The 18,731-nt window shown below is 36.1% G+C and overlaps 1 protein-coding gene across 2 annotated transcripts in view; it reads left to right on the top strand.

Annotated features, from left to right (window-relative positions):
• Positions 1 to 18,731, top strand: part of SACS (sacsin molecular chaperone) — a 60,102-nt gene that overhangs the window by 26,886 nt on the left and 14,485 nt on the right. For both annotated transcript variants that reach the window (XM_055701359.1, XM_055701360.1), the window contains 6 exons: positions 2,838 to 2,925; positions 5,995 to 6,080; positions 9,761 to 9,872; positions 11,202 to 11,348; positions 12,634 to 14,116; positions 15,754 to 15,845. In XM_055701359.1, the coding sequence (XP_055557334.1) occupies positions 2,838 to 2,925; positions 5,995 to 6,080; positions 9,761 to 9,872; positions 11,202 to 11,348; positions 12,634 to 14,116; positions 15,754 to 15,845 (2,008 nt within the window). The remainder of the gene's footprint in view (positions 1 to 2,837; positions 2,926 to 5,994; positions 6,081 to 9,760; positions 9,873 to 11,201; positions 11,349 to 12,633; positions 14,117 to 15,753; positions 15,846 to 18,731) is intronic.

The raw sequence follows: 18,731 nt of genomic DNA, 5'->3' as shown, positions 1-18,731 counted from the left end.
CGCCGGGTCCCCTGGTGCCTGGGCAGCACGGCGGGTGCGGGGCCCGCCTGGGGGGCCGGGAGGTCGTGTGGGCAGGCAGCCAACCCTCGATGTGTCAGCTTCTGTCGTTCCAGCTTTCTCGAATCTTTACTTGTATTTCTTGGCGGGGGGGCGGGGGGGGGGAGCAGAAGACTCACCAGAGAATGCTGATGTGCTTTTTCTGGCTTCCGTTCAATCCTGAATTGATTTCCTACCTGCTGGCCAGCTTCAGCAGCGGGGCTGACATCGCTATGGCAGGAAGCTTTGGCAGGTTAAAAACTGAGGCCTGGGTACGGAAGGGAGAGTCAGATGAATGAGTGACCTTGCTCTGTTGACCTCAGCCTGGGGTCCCTGCTCCAGTACTGCTTGGCGTGCTCCCAGCCAGGCTTCCGGGAAGCAGGAACCTGGAGGTACTGGTGGGATGAGATGAGTAGAGGCGAGAAGGGGAGTGGGAGGAGGCTGGAAATTGGGGTTTAATAGGGCAAGGAGACTTGCAAATACATAGGCAAGAGAAGGCTCCAGGGGCACCTTTTTGTGGCCTTTCAACCTACAAAGAGGGCTTATAAGAAAGGAGAAAGCCTTTACAGCAAGGCCTGTAGTGACAGGACAAGGGACAATAGTTTTAAACAGAGAGGGTGGATTTAGATTTGACATAAGGGATACATATTCTAGGATGAGGGTGGTGAGGCACTGCAACAGGTTGCCCGAGGAAGTTGTGGATGCTCCGTCATCAGAAATGTTCAGCCCCATCACTGGAAATGTTCAAAGACAGGTTGTATGGAGCTTTGAGTGACCTCAGTTAATGAAAGATGTCCCTGCCCATGGCAGGAGGGTCGGACTAGGTGATCTTTAAAGGTCCCTTCCAACCCAAACCATTTCACGATGCTACGAAAGAACTAGATGTTAGTAGTTATATTGCTCAAGAAGCTTTTAAGAACCTAAATGGGGAAAAGAAGTAGTCTTTGAGGGCCCAGGTTTGAAACAAACTACGCATGTAGTTTATCTTTTATTTTCTTGCCTGGTTTTATGGGTATTTGATTTTTGTTCTCTCCAGGCCTTACTGATTTGGGAAGCAGAATGTCTGTATATCACTTTCTAAAATTTGTCTGGAAGTGAATATCTGAGCAGCACTCTGTCTGGCACAGAAAGCTATCTTTTGGCAGGGAATAGTCAGTGAGCTGACTGTAATAGCTATTTGGATATTTATTTATTTTTTAATATTAAACTAGAATACATATGAGGATATTTATTCTGTACTGTAGCAATTTTGAAAATTCTTTATAAACTTTTGAACTCCTGTTTATTGAGATCAAATTATTTTTTAAATTACATAGGTAGTAGAATATTCATCAGTCAATTTTTTTTCCACTGTAAGCTGCTACGTGCCATTTACAGTTGTTAAATAAAATCCAGTATCTCTTTTTCTCATAGTTTGTTACTGTGTTAAACTCTTAATGTGAATCTATTCAACCTCCTTGTTTCTGCTGGTGTTTTGGTACAAAAGTCGTCCCTGAGAAAATTAGGTTAGTCTATCCCTTTAATTCTTCGTGATGGATTACAGCATTCTGTGGATTCCTTTTGGTTTTGTGAGTCCTGAGTAGTTGGTGTACTCAGTGTAAGCTATTTTACATCTTGAGACAAGATTACCTGAAGTATAATATTTCTGTAGGAACTCAGAATGAACACACTGTTTTTGTAAGTACTAATTAAAACTGTTGTTAAGTAAAAAGGAATACAATTTTTTTCATATTAATGTTTTCAAATTATGACTACACACTATGGATTAGGACTGTTTGTTGCTTATTAAATAGATTGTAAGAATCTATGTCTGTGTAAGCATCAGCTTTCTAGTAATTTGTTTTTACCCGTCAAAGTGGGGAAGTAGTCCTGAACTTGCTATAAACGGAGATGAACATAATAATATAATTTCACATATTAAAATTTTAGTATAGTTTACTATAAATGGAAACTAATGTGAATTGGTTAAGTTTCTAATTAGCACAGTACAACTTCTAATTCTACATTTGTTACCATGGTATACAGGATAACATTTATATGACTATTTTAGCATCATATCCTATATGACTGGGACACACATATAATGTGAAACTAGAATTGCAACAAAGCTGTTATGTGCTGTCATTACTGAACAGTTTTCCCAATGGCTGTTAAGGAATTTGTTGCTTAGTTTGCCCCAGTTTCTCTGATGTTCCAGAGAGTCCGTAGGTCTGCATGCAGAGGTAATGTGGAGGTGAGGCTGTCAAATTCTTCATAGGTGTTTCTGTCACGTACTTTAGTCTCTGCTGCTTTGAGCTGATACTGCTTAGTTTAAAACTCCTATGAAATTGCATATCCGTATGTACTTTTTGGAGTACATAGACCATGTACTTCCTGGATATGTTTATTTTCTTTACGGGCATGTACATTAGAAAAGTAAGTGCTTTAGTTGTACACTTCCAGAAGTTCCCAGAACATGCAACTTTTCAACCCCCAAAATGGCAGGCCATGGCCTGCTCTTAGACAATTGTCTCTGTAGACATTTTTTCCATTTGTTTTCAGCCATTTTTTTGTCCCATTACTAACAAAGTGATACTTCACCTGAGGAGTATCATTAGGCAAAGGAGGCCATCCTAGACATTGGATACTGAAAATGCTGCTCAAACTGAATACTTGATGTTTCAGAGGATTTGTGTACTTTTAGATAAAACCAGATTTCATGGAATAAATATGTAGGAAATGAAGGGTTTTTTTGTGTGTGGTTTTTTTTTTTTAATGCTGCATAATGTTCTGATCAAGATCTGTCTTATTTTTTATTTCAGTTATCTGATGGTATCAAGATTGTGGATCTTCAGAAGTCTCAAAATCAAGTTTTTCTAAAGCTTCAGTCAAAAGGGTTGAAAGGAGGAGGTATGAAAAATACTTGTCTCTGTTTATGAACTGGAGGGTCAAAGCGTTTTTGAATGGCATGTGGAGTTAGTTGAAATTACTCTCTTATTAAAATGAGAAGTAATTATTTTTTGTCTTAAGTCCTGGGTATCCCTTCACTTGTTCTTTTCATTATGCTCCAGGAAAATTAAACTTCTCTTTTTAGGTGTCTTGGTGTTTAATTTTTTCTTTGTAAATTCATATGTAGAAATTAGAGTATTGCTGTCCTTTGGAATCAGTAAAACTTGCCTGGCAACAGCATTAATAGTTGCCTTTTTTCATATAAAATAAGCTGAATACTTGTAAGCAATTCAGATAATGGAAGGATATCTTTTCTGTAACTACTGTGAAAAAAAACTGGAACACTGTAAAAAGCTTTTGATTTCCTCTGATTTTTGTTTGTTTGGTTTTGTTTTGATTCTCTATGTTTAGTTACATTTTTGTTACAAAAGTTTCATATCTGTTGGTATGGTATCTTGATTTAGCTTATGATACCTGAATGTCTTCAGAAATGCTCTAATTAAAATCTTTAATGATTATGTTACTTGGTTGCCAGTATTAATATTCTTTTAAACAATAACTTTATTATAAGGGAATGAAGTAAATGCTAATGGGATGAGAAGGAAACCTTTCTTTTCATGCAGATATTTTATTTGGAGTCACAAAATGTTTTATTTCTTAGCCTATGTAAGCCATGAGTGTACTGGATTAGGCTTTTCTAGTGACAGAAGAAAGTTAAATCTTTGTATGTTAGCCAGAAGTTCATATTCACATCCTCTAGAACCCGTAATGGTTAGAAAATACTTATGAAAGTGAACCTTATAGTTCTGTGGCATCAAATGAGTGTCTTTCTCTCCTTCTTGATTTTTTTGCTCTGATAATTTTTTGCTGTGTGTAGGCTGTGATAGACTACATAAAAAGCTTTTTTTTTTCTTCTCTGAGCTGTTTTGTTTGGGTTTTTTTTGCCATGCAAGTATGTGGAGAAGACAATGAAGTAGCCCTAAGGAAATCTTTCATGGGAAGGAGAAACTATTGCTGGTTTTGGTGCCTAGGAACGGAATATTTTTTTTTGAGATTTTCTTAGAGGTACCACTCTAAGCAGTCCATGTCTAGATGAAGCGCTCGCATTTTTCTGGCCCACAACTCTCATGTAAGTCAATCTAAGAGATCTGAAGGCTTTAGTATCAGCCTTTTGTGTTCATTCTGGAGTCCTTCAGTTCTGAGATTTTTTTTCCTTATAGCAAATGCATCAAGGAAAGCCCTGAATTTCTAACCTCAGGAAGTGCATGGTCAGTAGTGCCAAGCACATTGGTTGCTGAAGTACTCTGAACATCACCCATGTCACCTTTGTGTTCGCTCAACACTGGTGTCTATCAAATAATGTACAATCTTTTCATATGATCACAGAATAATTTGTCTTGGAAGGGACACCGGGTCTCTCCTCCAACTTTCTGTTCAAAGCAGGGTCAGCTCTGAGGTCAGATCAGGTTGCTCAAGGGTTGATCTTGTCAAGTTTGGAAACCCTTCAAAGATGGAGACTGCACAGGCTCTGGGCTCCTGTTCCAATGCTTGACTGCCCTTATGGTGGAAAAAGTTTCTCCTTCAGATTTGTGGAACCAGCTTTGTGTTAAATATGACCAGTGCTAATACTCAAGAAATATCAGTTCAGCCTTTGATAGGATGCAGTAAGTCATGATCTCTAGACAGGGTAGTTTTTGTGACATACGTGGAGCAGCTCTGCTCTTGGATGTAAAGAGTTAGAATGATGTGTATCTTCAGTCCTATCACTTTGAAGTTACTTGTCTTGTTTTTGTGGTTCCCATAGTGAAATGGGTAGTTTAAACACTTCCGCCTGCCTGCCCAACTTAGACTTGGAGAAGATTGGTTTCTTGGTTTTAGAGAACTTAAGAAACACCCAGGCTTTCCTACTGTTAATCAGTTCACCTTATTTTGGAAGTTTGCATAATGCATGTTGACTTCCATATACTTCTATATACTGTAAAAATAATAACAGAAGTTAGAAAACACTTTCCACTCTTTCAGCTGTAAGTTGCAATTTCTTGGGTTTTTTTTCATTGATGCTATTAAGTTACCTTAAATAAGTGATACAGAAATTTTGTAAAGACAAGACGTTTGAAGTTGTGACGATGTTCTCCCAGCAAATAGATCTATCTATCCCTTTTTTCCACATTGCTGAGGATTACATGGTTGGTTTCCTTATCATATAATTGTTTATTCTATAATAAATATAATGTGTGTATTTGAATCTGTGTGCTTGATAAACATATCTATGCAGAAGAGGGGGGAGAGAGAGATTATTTACTTTATTAACTTTAAAAGGAAGTGACAGATGGGGCATCAGTTGAGGACTGCATCACTAACATTTGTTTGGAGCACATGTTTTAGAGGGTTTGATTTAGTGAGCTGCTCTTTAGCCTCAGACTGGAGTTTGAATTGAAGCGTATTGAGTCTTTCATTCTCTTAGAGAAGAAATTCATGATGCTTGGTAGTACCTTTCTGAGACTCTTTTCCCTCCTGTGCTAAGAAGCCCAGGTACCACCAAAGCTAGCGCAAGGCCTAGCACCATGGTATGCCAGAACAGGAGATGGACGCTAGATCCAAATTGTACTGAGCTTGTGCGTAGCTTTCAGTAGGATCACCACTGGCTATAAAAAAGTTAGAGACACTCTTGCCCTAGAATACTGTCCTGCTACTTAAAAAGCCGTAGTCCTTTAGAAGTTGCTGCATTTGAACATCCAGTAGTTGGGAGTATAACTGGTGCCAAGACTTAGCTCCCAAATTTTTTTCCATCTAGATATGAAACAAGATATGTCTGCTATTTTGATAAAAATATTTATAATGTATTATTACAGTTGATTTTGGAAATACAAGATTGTACAGTATCAGGCCTTGAGTTAATTTTTTTAAAAATTTAAATCTCCCATAATTGTATAATGAGGTTGTGTGTGTGTGTGTGTGTTTGTTTGTTTTTTAATCTGAAATTAAGTGCATTGCAGCATAATACACAGATTCTTGTTTGTTTGTTATTAGGTCGTTTTGGACAAACAACTCCACCACTTGTTGATTTTCTTAAGGATATTTTAAGAAGATACCCAGAAGGAGGACAGATTCTTAAGGTATACAACAAATGGTATTTTTAGCAGTCATTTAATGTGCATGACATAATACCATTAGTTTAACACTTTCCAGTAAATCTTGCAGTTGTATCTCATTAGTTATTCATTGTAATAGAGGAGATACATGTTGCCATTTCTGTGGACAAGGCAAAGTGAGTCGTGGAATTGTGTTTTGGTTTGTTTTTTTATTCCTTGTGTTTAATGTTTCTGAGTTTGCTTGTCACAGATACCATTATAATTTATAAAATATAGATAAATAAAAGATAAATAGATAAAAATAAACACAGAAGTAATAAATAAATCAGAGACTTCATGATGTACTTTGAGTGAGCTATCAAAAATATTTATTTTGCCTATTACTTTATGGTTCATGTCTGCTATAAACTATGGTCAAACCACATAGTAGTATATAAAATTTTGGGAAGGTGTTATCTTAGTGTAAGATTAGGAGAAGCTAGGGATCTTAATACAAGATTTTGCTGTGGAGTTTCTTGGTAGCTAAATACATTTTCCTTGGTGAACTATGACAGTATCACGAAGTTTCATTATTAGATTAAGAACACTTTCAAGATGGCTTTTGAGTGGCTTTTGGGAGACTTGCTCTAGAGTGATAAGCATAATGAACCCATCAGTTTTGTATGGGCTGAAAAATATTTTTAGTCTAGACATTGGTTCTCATAGTGAAAGAATGTCACAGGATTTTCTGAACTGAGGTTAGTGTTCTTTGTGGTGTTTTATCATTGGTCCAGGAGACTGCGAAGTTTGCAACATCAGGGCATGTTACGCTGTCGTGCTCTACATTTGAATGTTGAATGTTACATGTACAAGCCTAACAATGAAAATGACAACGTTGATTTAAGCACTAAAGATTTTTTTCAGTAAATAGGATGGTGAACTGGTAGAATGGAGTTCACCTCACCTTACTTTAGATATGGCTGGAGCACCTCCCCTGTGAAGAAAAGCTGAGAAAGTTGGGGTTGTTTGGCCTGGGGAGAAGAAGGGTCTGGTGAGACATTATTGTGGCCTTCCAACATACAAAGAGGGCTTATGAGAAAGATGGAGAGACACTTTATGCCAAGGCCTGTAGTGGTGACAGGATAAGGGGCAATGGTGTTAAGCTGAAAGAGGGTAGGTTTAGATTGGACATAAGGAAGAAATATTTTAGGATGAGGATGGTGAGACACTGGAACATATTGCCTGAGGAAGTTGTGGATGCCTCATCATTGGGAATATTCAAAGTCAGGTTCAATAGAGCTTTGAGTGATCTGATCTAATGAAGGATGTCCCTGTCCATGGCAGGGGTGTCGGACTAGGTGATCTTTAAAGGTCCCTTCCAACCCAAACAGTTCTATGATCTCAAGAAATACAAATAATTCCAAATTTGTTAAATCCCACAAGGGGAAAGACAGGTGCCTATAGGAGATGATTTGTCTGATTTATCATAGCTTCCTATGCTAATGTTTGAAAGTGTCATTTTGAATTTTTTTTTTTTTTTAAGAGCGTCTGGGGTGTTTAGTTCATGGTTGGATGTTAAACTTCTCAGCCAGGATGCTTCATCACATGGCTGTTAGGAGATTTATTTCCTTAGTATATGGGAGTACTAGGTTCTAACTAATTTCATTTGGTACAGATATATGTGTATATCTATCTGTATACATAAACCACACAAATACAGATGGTGTCAGGTGATGACAGTTCCTGCTGTCTCTTGGAAGGTTTCCTTTGCAACTGTGGAACTAGAAGTTGATTAATTTAGTGTGAATGCTTAAGATAAGCATATCTTCAATTGTTTTGGCAAACTGCATCCTGGATACGTTCTGAGCAGTGTCTATGCATAGGATGGGTGCTTACATTTTTACTGTTTCCTAGTACTAGTTGAATCTGTAAGATGCATTTGAATCATGAAAGGTTCAGACCTTCTTAACAATTTAGACCCAAATTTTCATTCCAACATGAAGAAATAAGGTAATTATTCCTTAATGTCCTTAGAAATCAGATAGGTATATCTAAAAGTAGAAATGTTTCTCTTTTCAACAGTTTACAAGTTAGAGTTAACAGGCTGTTATGGAGGGATTACTACCAGGAATTTTGCTGATCTGATTGATTTCACTGTTCGGATTCTTCAAATACAATGCTATTACCGCTGAATGTAGCAGATGCTCCGTGTCCCACAGCATGAATGCAAGTCTCTGACTACATTGTGGTTTCCATACTTAGTATTTAATATTTCTAGAGGCTTTGGCTATCTTTCTGCGTCTTCTTAGATGATTGCTGTGGTCAGAATTGCGTGGGTTTTTTTTAATTAAATACTTGTGGAGATTCTTTAAAAATGTATTACTTACGCTGAACTGTGGGTATATTTCTTGCTATCTCATTGTGCTTCAAAATTATGTAAAGTGGCAATATAAACAGTATGTTTTGGTTACTTGTGTGGTATGCCTTATAGACTGAACGTATTGTCACAAAGTGAAAAGTCTAGTGGATTAGGGTTTTGAAACCAGATATTGAATAGCAAGGAGCTTATTTTACTGTCAAGAGTGTGTTAGAATGCAACCTAAATATCTGCTGCTAGGTGATGTGTTTTCCTTAAGTAAAGATTCATCTTGCTAACAAGCCTTTTATTTTTATGCATAATTTAATGGAGTTTATGTTGTATGAGTACACTGCATGTGATGTGATGTATTTACATAGCTTTTCAATTCAGCTGAGATACTTCCTTATGCCAAACTTAGATACACCCACACAAACATACACACATGTGTGTACGTGTGTTTATATATATGTACATGTGAGTGTGTATCTTTGGAGCCCTGATACACTTTGATTCAGTGTAAATAGAACATTGTGTGAAGTTCAAATTCTGTAGGGATGTATAGTCGTGCTTATGTGTCTGCAGCGTATGCTGTTGATGTAAATGTGACTGGCTAGGCATACTTTATTAATGGTAGTGTTTACAGAACTAGTTTATTGACATTTTAGTTATTGGACTTTTCCATAGCTCTCACCACTACTAATACTATTTAACAAATACTCAGTCTTAATGTAAGCCTCTTTCTATTGCATGGGCTTCATTCAACAGGTGAGATCTGTTGGCTCATGATTTACAGAGTTACTGGTCAGAACCCTTTGGCAGCCCTTTGCTGAAAGGGTGTGAGAAGTGAGCACCATGGCTTTTGAATGGTTGGTTCATACTGTGAAATGTGAACTTAAATGGAATTCAGCTGATGTAAAGAAGAGTGCTGTATATTGCCCTTTTATGACTTGTTGCTTCACTGTTGTCTTACAGCTGTTGTGTGGGCTTAGCAGTGAACATTGATATTTCTGTTGTTATAATTTTTTTGTGCTGTCTTGCATTGTTTTTAGGCTTGAGCAACTCTAATTCGGAATAATATAGCAGTAACAGTTTAGTAGCTTATTTCTCAACTTTGTAACTGTTAGTGTATGGAATTTGAGCTCCAGATTCAAATAATGTTTATAGTATTTGTCTGAATACTCCTTTTATAATGATGTCTGTTTTCTTTCAGGTAAACTGGATAAAATAATTTTGGTTGGAAAGTATGAAAACAATTACACTTGAGACAATTGCTTATTATTTTCTACAGCTTAAATTGGAGGGCCATGGCTAGAACATGTGCAACATTACTACATTATACTTTGTTTTTGTTTTTTTGCTGCCTCAGGAACTGATACAGAATGCAGAAGATGCTGGTGCTACAGAAGTTAGGTTTTTATATGATGAAACTCAGTATGGAACAGAAACTCTGTGGTCGAAGGACATGGCGCAGTATCAAGGTAAACATATTTTTTATTAATTTTGGCCGTTATTCTTCAATATGCATGTGGTTCTGTGTGTGTGGGGGGTTGCTGGTTTTTTTTCCCCCTCTCTCTTTTTTTTTTTTTTTTCTCCTTGCTGTATGGAAGTGATCACCTTATTAGGTGCATATTTTGTCTATGTCCCAATATTGTTCTTTTCCAAAGCCAGTGTGGCAGTTGAAGGCCTTAAACTGTTTTCTTGTAGATTGTCAGTAGCAGCTTTCCCACTGCTTCCAGTTAATGCTGTTTGAGAAAGCCTTCATGTTCTGCTTTATTCTAAGTCCCTTCTTCCAGGGTGACTGTGTATCCTGTGGCTTATTACCCTGGGGTCACTCGATATTCCAAAATACAGGAAGAGATTTTTAGTAGAACAAATAAAGAAGGTTTAATAGGTAAGACCTAGGAAAAAAGAATTCTTGGGGTATTAGACAGTAATTTTTAGATTTTCTGTGTATTAACCTCTACATTTTGAGAGCTATCTCCAGTTCTTAATGTAAAGATGACCCTGACCCCTTCAGCGTTCTCCAGGCAGTTCTGTTTTCTTCCCTATCTTTTTCTCTCTCATACCAAACTTTGCACCATGCTGCCTGTATATTGCAAATGGAGTTTCTTGTAACTTTCAGGTTTTTATATCTTCTAATACAGCTTTGTGTGATAGAGGTCATTTATGTATTTATCAAACAAATTAGTTTGCATAATCATCCTAAAAGGCATTCAGCATGATTTGAAGATTACAGTGATGGATGATCCACTGCATCCTGTTTCTAGCTTTTTTCAGTTGTTAATTAGCTCCATTATGTCTTCTAATTTGAATTTGTCTCACCTTCTAGACACGGGTTATTGTTATATCTTGCCATGTATTCCCTTCCAGTGGAGGTTTTATTAGACCGTGTTAGTACATCTTTCAAACATCCTTTTGATAGACTGAACAGATTGAGTTTAAGCCTTGTGCCACAGGACACTTCTTTCAGACGTTTTGCTGTTTTCTGCATTATGTTCAGTTTTTCAGAATCATTCTTTTAAAATGTGGACACCAGAACTAGATACCACATCAGAATATAAATCTCTTAAGTAGCATATACGGAGGTAAATCCATCTCCTTGCCTTTAGCTTTTGCTGCTACTCTGTATCTCCCGTTCATCACCAAGCGTAATTTGATGTCAGCTTGAATCATAGCTTTCCCATTAAATTTGCACATGCATACTTTAAAGAAATACTTTCTTAGTTCTGTAAGTTCATTTCCTAGAAATTTTAAACAATAAAATGTTTCCTTCTGCCATCTTTTTAACACTTGCCTATTTATTATAGGGCCAGCGTTTTATGCATACAATGATGCAATTTTTACCCCTGAGGACTGGCATGGTATACAGGAAATAGCAAGAAGCAGGAAGAAAGATGATCCCCTGAAAGTTGGAAGATTTGGAATTGGCTTTAATTCAGTTTATCATATAACAGGTACTCTCAGTAGATATTTTAAAATGAAAATGTTGACATTTTAAATTGTTTAATTATTTTAGATATTCATCAAACATTTAGTATTTTCTCTATAGTGCATTTTAAAATTGGATTGCTGGCTAAGTTTCCTTAAGAAGCATTCATATTTCCTAAAACTCTAGAAGGTATTATTTGGATTTTGAAGGTTTTTGGAGGAGATTTGTTTCTTCTAGTAACATCAGTACTTAGTCCCTTATACTGAAATGAACATTCATTTACAATGTCATTTCAGTTATGCACTGCTTTTTATATTATAGAGGCCTATAATATAGGGTAGATATCTAAGTAGAAAATAAGTGCAAGTTTAGACTAGACTGAAACTTTTATGCAGGTTCCTTGCATACTAAGCAGTGATTTTATTTCATGGTAGAAAGGATATTCTGTAGCAGAAGTATTTACATTTACATTTGAGAGAGGTAGTGCATACTCTTTTACAAGCTGGTAGTATTCAGTCTTGAAACCTATTATTCTGGCAAAATGTTTTACCGCTGTACAGAAGAAGCATATAGCGTAAATAGTGCTTACAGTCTACATAGTTATAATAGTACAGAATAAGAAGCAAATTTTTGCTGAAATAAGATCTTTAGCTTGTGAAGTTAGCTTGTAAGACAGGATGTTTTTTCACAATATTTTATCTAGTAGAGCATGAATAAAAGCTTAGTATGTTCAGTAGTTTGATAATTCTGGGAATTTATGCTTTTAAGTGTGCAAGATTACTGTTTGCAAGTCAAGATCTGCAAATATGAATTTAATAGAATACATCTTTAGTAATTTTTTTTCTTCCTGAAAATATTGGAAAGATAGAATTACAGAGTTGAAAAAAATTATACTTTCTGTTGCTGACTGTTTGTTAGATTTCAAATAGTTGAATGACTATTTATATGTTTAATTGCAGAATAGGGGTGTGCTTGTTTCTTCCCTGTTTATAAGCACTGAATTATAAGTTATCAGAGTCATAGAATCATATCATGTAGGTTGGAAAAGACCTTTAAGATCATTGAGTCCAACCATAATCGTAGCATTTCCAAGTCCACTATTAAACCATGTCCCTAAGTGTCACATCTACACGTCTTTTAAATACTGTGGAGATGGTGACTCAGCCACTTCCCTGGGTATTATACTCATTCATTACTGTTTTATAACATTTGGGGTATTTTTCCCCCTTTTCAAAGTTGTTCCTTAAGCCTGTATTTGAAAAATGTGTTGCTTTAGGATTATTAATAGTTGTTGTTTTTTATGTATACAGATGTCCCTAGTATTTTCAGTGGTGACCAGATTGGAATGCTTGATCCCCATCAAACCCTTTTTGGATCTCATGAATCAGGCCAGTGTTGGAATCTAAAAGAAGATAGCAAGGAAATCAATGAACTTACAGACCAGTTTGCACCCTTCATTGGTGTATTTGGCAGCACTAAGGAAACATTTAAGAATGGAAACTTTCCTGGTACCTTTTTTCGTTTCCCACTTCGTCTGCAGCCTTCCCAACTGAGCAGCAATGTTTATGACAAACAGAAGGTTTTAGAGCTGTTTGAATCTTTCAGAGCAGATGCGGACACTGTGTTGCTCTTCTTGAAGAGTGTTCAGGATGTATCATTGCATGTTAGGGAAGCTGATGGAACTGAGAGGCTGATTTTTCGAGTAACTGCTAGTGAGAACAAGGCCTTGAAACATGAAAGACCCAATTCTATCAAAATCTTAGGAACTGCAATAAATCAGTATTGTAAGGGAGTTCCAAGCAATAGCATAACATGTGTGACATACCATGTAAATATAGTTGTAGAAGATGAGAGTGTTAAAGACTCACAGAAGACTTCTTGGTTAGTATGTAATTGTGTAGGTGGTCGAGGAATGTGTACTGAATTGGACTGTTTAGCTGATGACTTGAAATTTGTTCCTGCTATTGGAATAGCTATGTCTTTATCAACTAATGGGGAAGAAAAAGCGGCTGTAGCAGACTTTTCAGGAAGAGCATTTTGTTTTCTTCCTTTGCCTCCAGGTGAAGAAAGCAAAACTGGACTCCCAGTTCATGTTAGTGGTTTCTTTGGTCTCACAGACAATAGGAGGAGCATCAAATGGCGAGAGTTGGATCAATGGAGAGATCCAGCAGCTTTGTGGAATGATCTTCTTGTGGTAAATATAGTGCCAAAGGCATATACCACCCTTATTTTGGAAGCTATCAAGCGAATGGAGACTGAGAAGAATTCAGATTTTCCATTGTCAGCTGAAAGAATTTATAGGTTATGGCCAGATGAGAATAAAATCAGGGTACCGTGGAAACCGATTGTAGTACCTCTCTTTAAAGAGCTGCTCCAGCATACAGTTATTTACTCAGTGAGTAATCAGTGGATAAAGGTAGAACAGGTGCACTTTTCTGAAATGGATGAGAGTTTGGAGTACACACAGTCTGTTCTCAACTACCTCCAGAATTCAGGGAAGCAGATTGCCAAGGTACCAGCAAACATTGCTAGTGCAGTGCATCTTACTATTTCTACTGCTAAAGCTGTGAAAAAAGTGACTCCTGCTGTAATACGGCAAGTACTGAGGAAGTGTGGGCACAGTGGACCTGCTGAAGAAAAGCTTCATCTTTTAGAATTTGTGCTTTCTGATGGAGTCTACAGTGAACTGATTGGATTGGAGCTTTTGCCATTACAGAATGGAAATTTTATTTCTTTTTCCTCATCTGTGTCAGAACAGGATGTAGTTTACATAACCTCAGAAGAATATCCCAGGTATACTTAATATTTTAAATACTGTTTGTTTGGTTTTGGTGGGGTTTTTTTTTTAGTTTAAATGTTAAAACAGAGCTTCAGACTGTTACTTGCTTATAAGCAAACAGGATGATAAGCAGCAGCCTGTACAGTAATGAAATAATGCATAGATAGAATTCATTTTTCTGTATATATGTACATGTTTGTGTGCAGATGTCTCCTTTGGAAAGTTTTACAGCTGCTGGCCATTATAATTTTATAAAGAATTGTGTGATCTAGGCTTTAAGGGAACACCTCAGGGTACATTTCAAATCACCATTTTTCTGGCAATTATAAATAGGAGGAGGTTAGAAATGTGCATACTAGGAAGTACATTAAATTAGGTAATGATAAGAGTGTTTATTAAACTTAAAGTTTGAGATTGCTTCAAGCTGGTTTGTTTTGTTTTTTTGTATGTGTGTTTTGTTTTTTTTTTTACACAACATGCTTACTTTCAGTGAAGGGCTTAGTACTAATAACATACTGGTTTCAGAAATCAAGCAGATACTACCATGGTAAGAAGCGGGCTTGTCTTTTACATCTGCTCTCCCTATGTTCTTTCCAGTCCCTCTCCAATTAATTTTTTTTCTTTGCTTATTTCCCAGCTGCATCATGTTCCAATTTGGTTCACATTTTATCAGCCAAAAGAGCTTGCACTGACACTGTACAGGAGGGGATAGCAAAGGGCAGGCTAGCTGGAGTAAGTGACCTTCAGGTCACTGGGGAGAAAGCATGGCTGTTGGTAATGGACTCAGTTTGGTTAGCCTTATAAAACCGGTAAAAAAACATGTTATACCAGGCATAAATCTACTTGTTAGCTATGATAATACAGAAACTTGAAATAGTAATGCTTTATTTGCTTCTATTGTTGCTTGCAGTAATTATTTTTAATTTGAATGTCATAAATATGATAACTGACTTACATTAGGTGTTTTAAAACCACTTTCAATTTAAGAGTTTGGCTTTTTGCACATTCAAATTTGGAGCCTGCTGAAAAGGTAAAATAAGCTCTTAAGAATTTCTGTTAACACCTGTGGAAGAACAGGATTCTGTGTTGGTTTATGTATAATTAACATACCTGCTGTCAGAATTAAACTGGATAGTTATTTTTTATTTTAGGAAGACCAAAGCCCTGAAAAACTATTTAAGTGCTAATATAAAGGAAGGGAAGCGCAGGATGAGATGACTTTTGGTGACAGTAAGATGTGAAGTCCTAGAATTACATGTTGTATTTTTTGTATGCCTTCAAAAAGAATCTTTTAAGAGAGAATAGTAGGTGCAGTTTTACTTTTGTTTTTAAGAACATAAATAGATGAAAATTATTTTCTATTCCCAGTTTTAATATAAAAAAACCCAAACAACTTGCTTAGACCTGCTTTGAAAAGAACTGTAGTTGGAAAATTAGTTTCTTACTACTCTGTGCTTCTAGATGTATGATTTATTTCATTTATAAAGAAACACCCACTGAAAGCCCTATTCTGCATATGTAAGTGATTGCTTTGCATGCAACTGTTTTGCCATGATGATTACCATGCTGGTAATGGCTGTGCAGCAACATAAATGATGCTTTGCTAAAGTGTGTTTTGTTTTGTTTTGGTTTTTTTTTGATGGTGTGATAGATCACTCTTTCCTGGCCTGGAAGGAAGGTTACTTTCTGATGACTTGAAGCCTGAGGTTCTAGCTGCTTTAAAAGAAGCTGCCAAAAGCCGAGGTAATATGTCTCGTATTCTCCATATAGTGAAACAAATTTCTAATGGTTGAACACACTAGTTGTCAACTCAGGTTTAAAGTAATGTCTCTTTTGAAATTGAGTTCACATAAACAAGTTGGTCATCAAGGTATGATAGCCCATATTGTTTGAAGTGGGCATGACACAAATGAGAATTAAATCGACAAAAAGGCAAGGGAAGAAGGATGAAAATTTACAATAAAAGAATAGATACTTGCTTAGTAAGGCATGTGTTCAAGGTTCAGTAATTTTGTTCAAATAGTATTCCGCCACTCCAGATGGTCTGAATTGTATTTTGCATATGCAATAGCTATGTCATGATTTTGGCATTGTAGATAATCTCTTACCTCACAATTGCAATGACCACATCAGTGTATTTTTTTAAACCAGGTGAAACCAGCTTAAGCATCTAGCCTCAAGCATACTGTAGATCACATAATTTCATCAAGTCTTACCTCAGTCTTAATTCATAGCTTGTAGTTGTGTCCATGTGGACCTACTGAAATACTTCCTTCCAATCTTGGTCAAAAAACTTTGTGAAGAAGTTTGCTGCATCTGTAAATAAGATGCTTCTATGTTTAATTGCCTTCACAATTTATTTTGCTTCTTTTCTGTTTGGAATTTTTCTATAATTTACCTTTCCACCCTTGGGTTTCGTTTCAAATTTACCAATCAAATGCATAGTTTTGAGTCTCAGAAGTCTTTCCATGTAAACACAATTTGCAAACAAGTCACTCGTCAGCTTATTTTTAAACAGTACAAGAATATGGTAAGCTATTCTTCAATGTCTAGAAAATGTGCTTTAAGAAAAAGATTCTTATCTCTGGGTTTTTTTTTAATTTGCTCATTTAATCAGAATTCTTTTTTAGACTGAAGATATTAGAACCAGACATAGAATACTATAAATCATTGTCTTGATTTGCTTTTCTGAATACCCTTTATCATGGTCTTCAGTCGTTCAGTCACAGTGTATTTCTTCAGTCTGTGTTCTGACCTTTCCCCTTCAATCCTTTATATGTTCTCTGTTTATTGTTCTGCTTGTTCAGTTGGAAGCCTCCTTTCTCCATGGCTTGATCATTGCTTATTATAAAAAATAATAAGAAAAAAGAAAGATAATTCTGAGACAAGATGATAAATTTTCAAAGTATGGCAAAGCGCCCATGAAAACACTGAAAGAATTGGGAGTGACTTATTGCATAGTGTAAATATTTAAAATAATATAAATTGTATAGAAGATGTGAAGTCAGTGCTGAGACTGTCAATAAATATGAAGAACAGCAAGTCTGAAACTGCAATAGAGAAAACCTTTGTTCTAAAAAGCAGAATTGTCAAAGCCTTTGGGTATATTATACGATGTGTGTCATGTATATTGTTGCAGTAGAATATGATTGTTTTAGTATTTTTTTCCTGTTACTTTTTCCAGTACTGTTTGTAATTTGTTTTAATGCAGACTATAAATTGTTGAAAGTAGTGATTGCTTTAAATTGTGCATCCAAACAGTGAATATTCTTAATCTGGGATAGAACCATAAAGAAATACTGTTTATTGTAGTAGTAATTTCTGGGACTTTAAAAGAACAGAAATATATAGGGATCAAGACAGTCACAGTGAGATTAGATGGATAGAGGATTGTATGGAAGACAAAATATTAGGTTTAAAAAATGCCAGTTCCTTGTGATGATACCTTAAATTGACTTTTGAGATGTCCTACACAATAAAATAAAAAATGGACCAAAACAACGAAAACAAAATACAGGTTTGACAGACTATATGCCATAATACATCTTAAACAGAAAAAGCAGAGGTGACTAAAATTGAAAAAACCCTATGTATTCATAAAGCAATCCCTTGCTAAGCTCCTTTTGGACATTCCTTCACTTCCAGGCTTGGTCTCTGAGTTGCAGCCAAGGCTATCTACTCTTTTTAGTTCCTGGGAAGTCTTTTGGTTGCATTTGAGGTCTTGCTTCTGTCTCTCTTCTTCCTCTGGCAGTTTCTTTGAATGATATTTTTCTAGGGACTTGTTCTTCGTTGGTAGTATTCCTCTTATTGATCAGAAGAACATATTTTTGTAAATTAATATGACAAGGTTAATTCTTCTAAATATTCTAGAAACGCTTAAGGACTTGAAGATAATCCTTTACAAGATTTTAGAGTCCTACTTTTCATTCTACCTCCTCCTAAGTTATTCTTCATTCTATTTTGCATAATTGTGAAGTACAACTGCAGTACCATAGAAGTTGTGCGTTATTATAAAAAGTATTAGAGGGGCTTTTGGTAGGTTTTGAAACCTTACCTGTTGCAAGTTTTATTTACATAGCTATAGAAATTACATCAGAGAGATTCCTGATACAGTTGCAGAAATAGAAACTTCCTTGTATTATTTGAGAAGATGGGATGCAATTTTTAGAATTGTTGTACAAAGACAACCAGATCTTGTTATCTGATTTTTTTCTCTCCTAAAATGTGTACTGTATTTTTCTAATTAATAACTGTTGCTGTATTTAGTGTGTTAATGTGTAACTCACAGGATGTTTTCTAAAAATGGATTTGATTATATTCTAGCCCAACAGCTTCTCTGGGGATTTTCAGGTATGATTATTAACGGAAGATGTACTGGTTTGGATTGAAGCTTGATATTGTGTGAATTTGGTGATGAGCTATTCTCATTACCCCAGCTTTCTTGTAAAGAGAACTTGCCAAATAGAGCTGCTAAAATATAGCTACCAAAGATTAAATAATTGAGAACCTTGTAGTTACATGGACATTATCGATATTTTAATTTGTTTATTTATATATATTTAAATTCCTATGCAGGAAGATTTCCAGTATTTTAAGATCACATGTATAGGTTTTAAAACAGGATTTCAA

Source organism: Falco cherrug, chromosome 2 (genome assembly GCF_023634085.1).
Source record: "Falco cherrug isolate bFalChe1 chromosome 2, bFalChe1.pri, whole genome shotgun sequence".
Classification (NCBI taxonomy): Eukaryota; Metazoa; Chordata; class Aves; order Falconiformes; family Falconidae; genus Falco; species Falco cherrug.
Note: the sequence above shows the minus strand (reverse complement) of the source record. Positions and strands in the feature narration are given on the sequence as shown.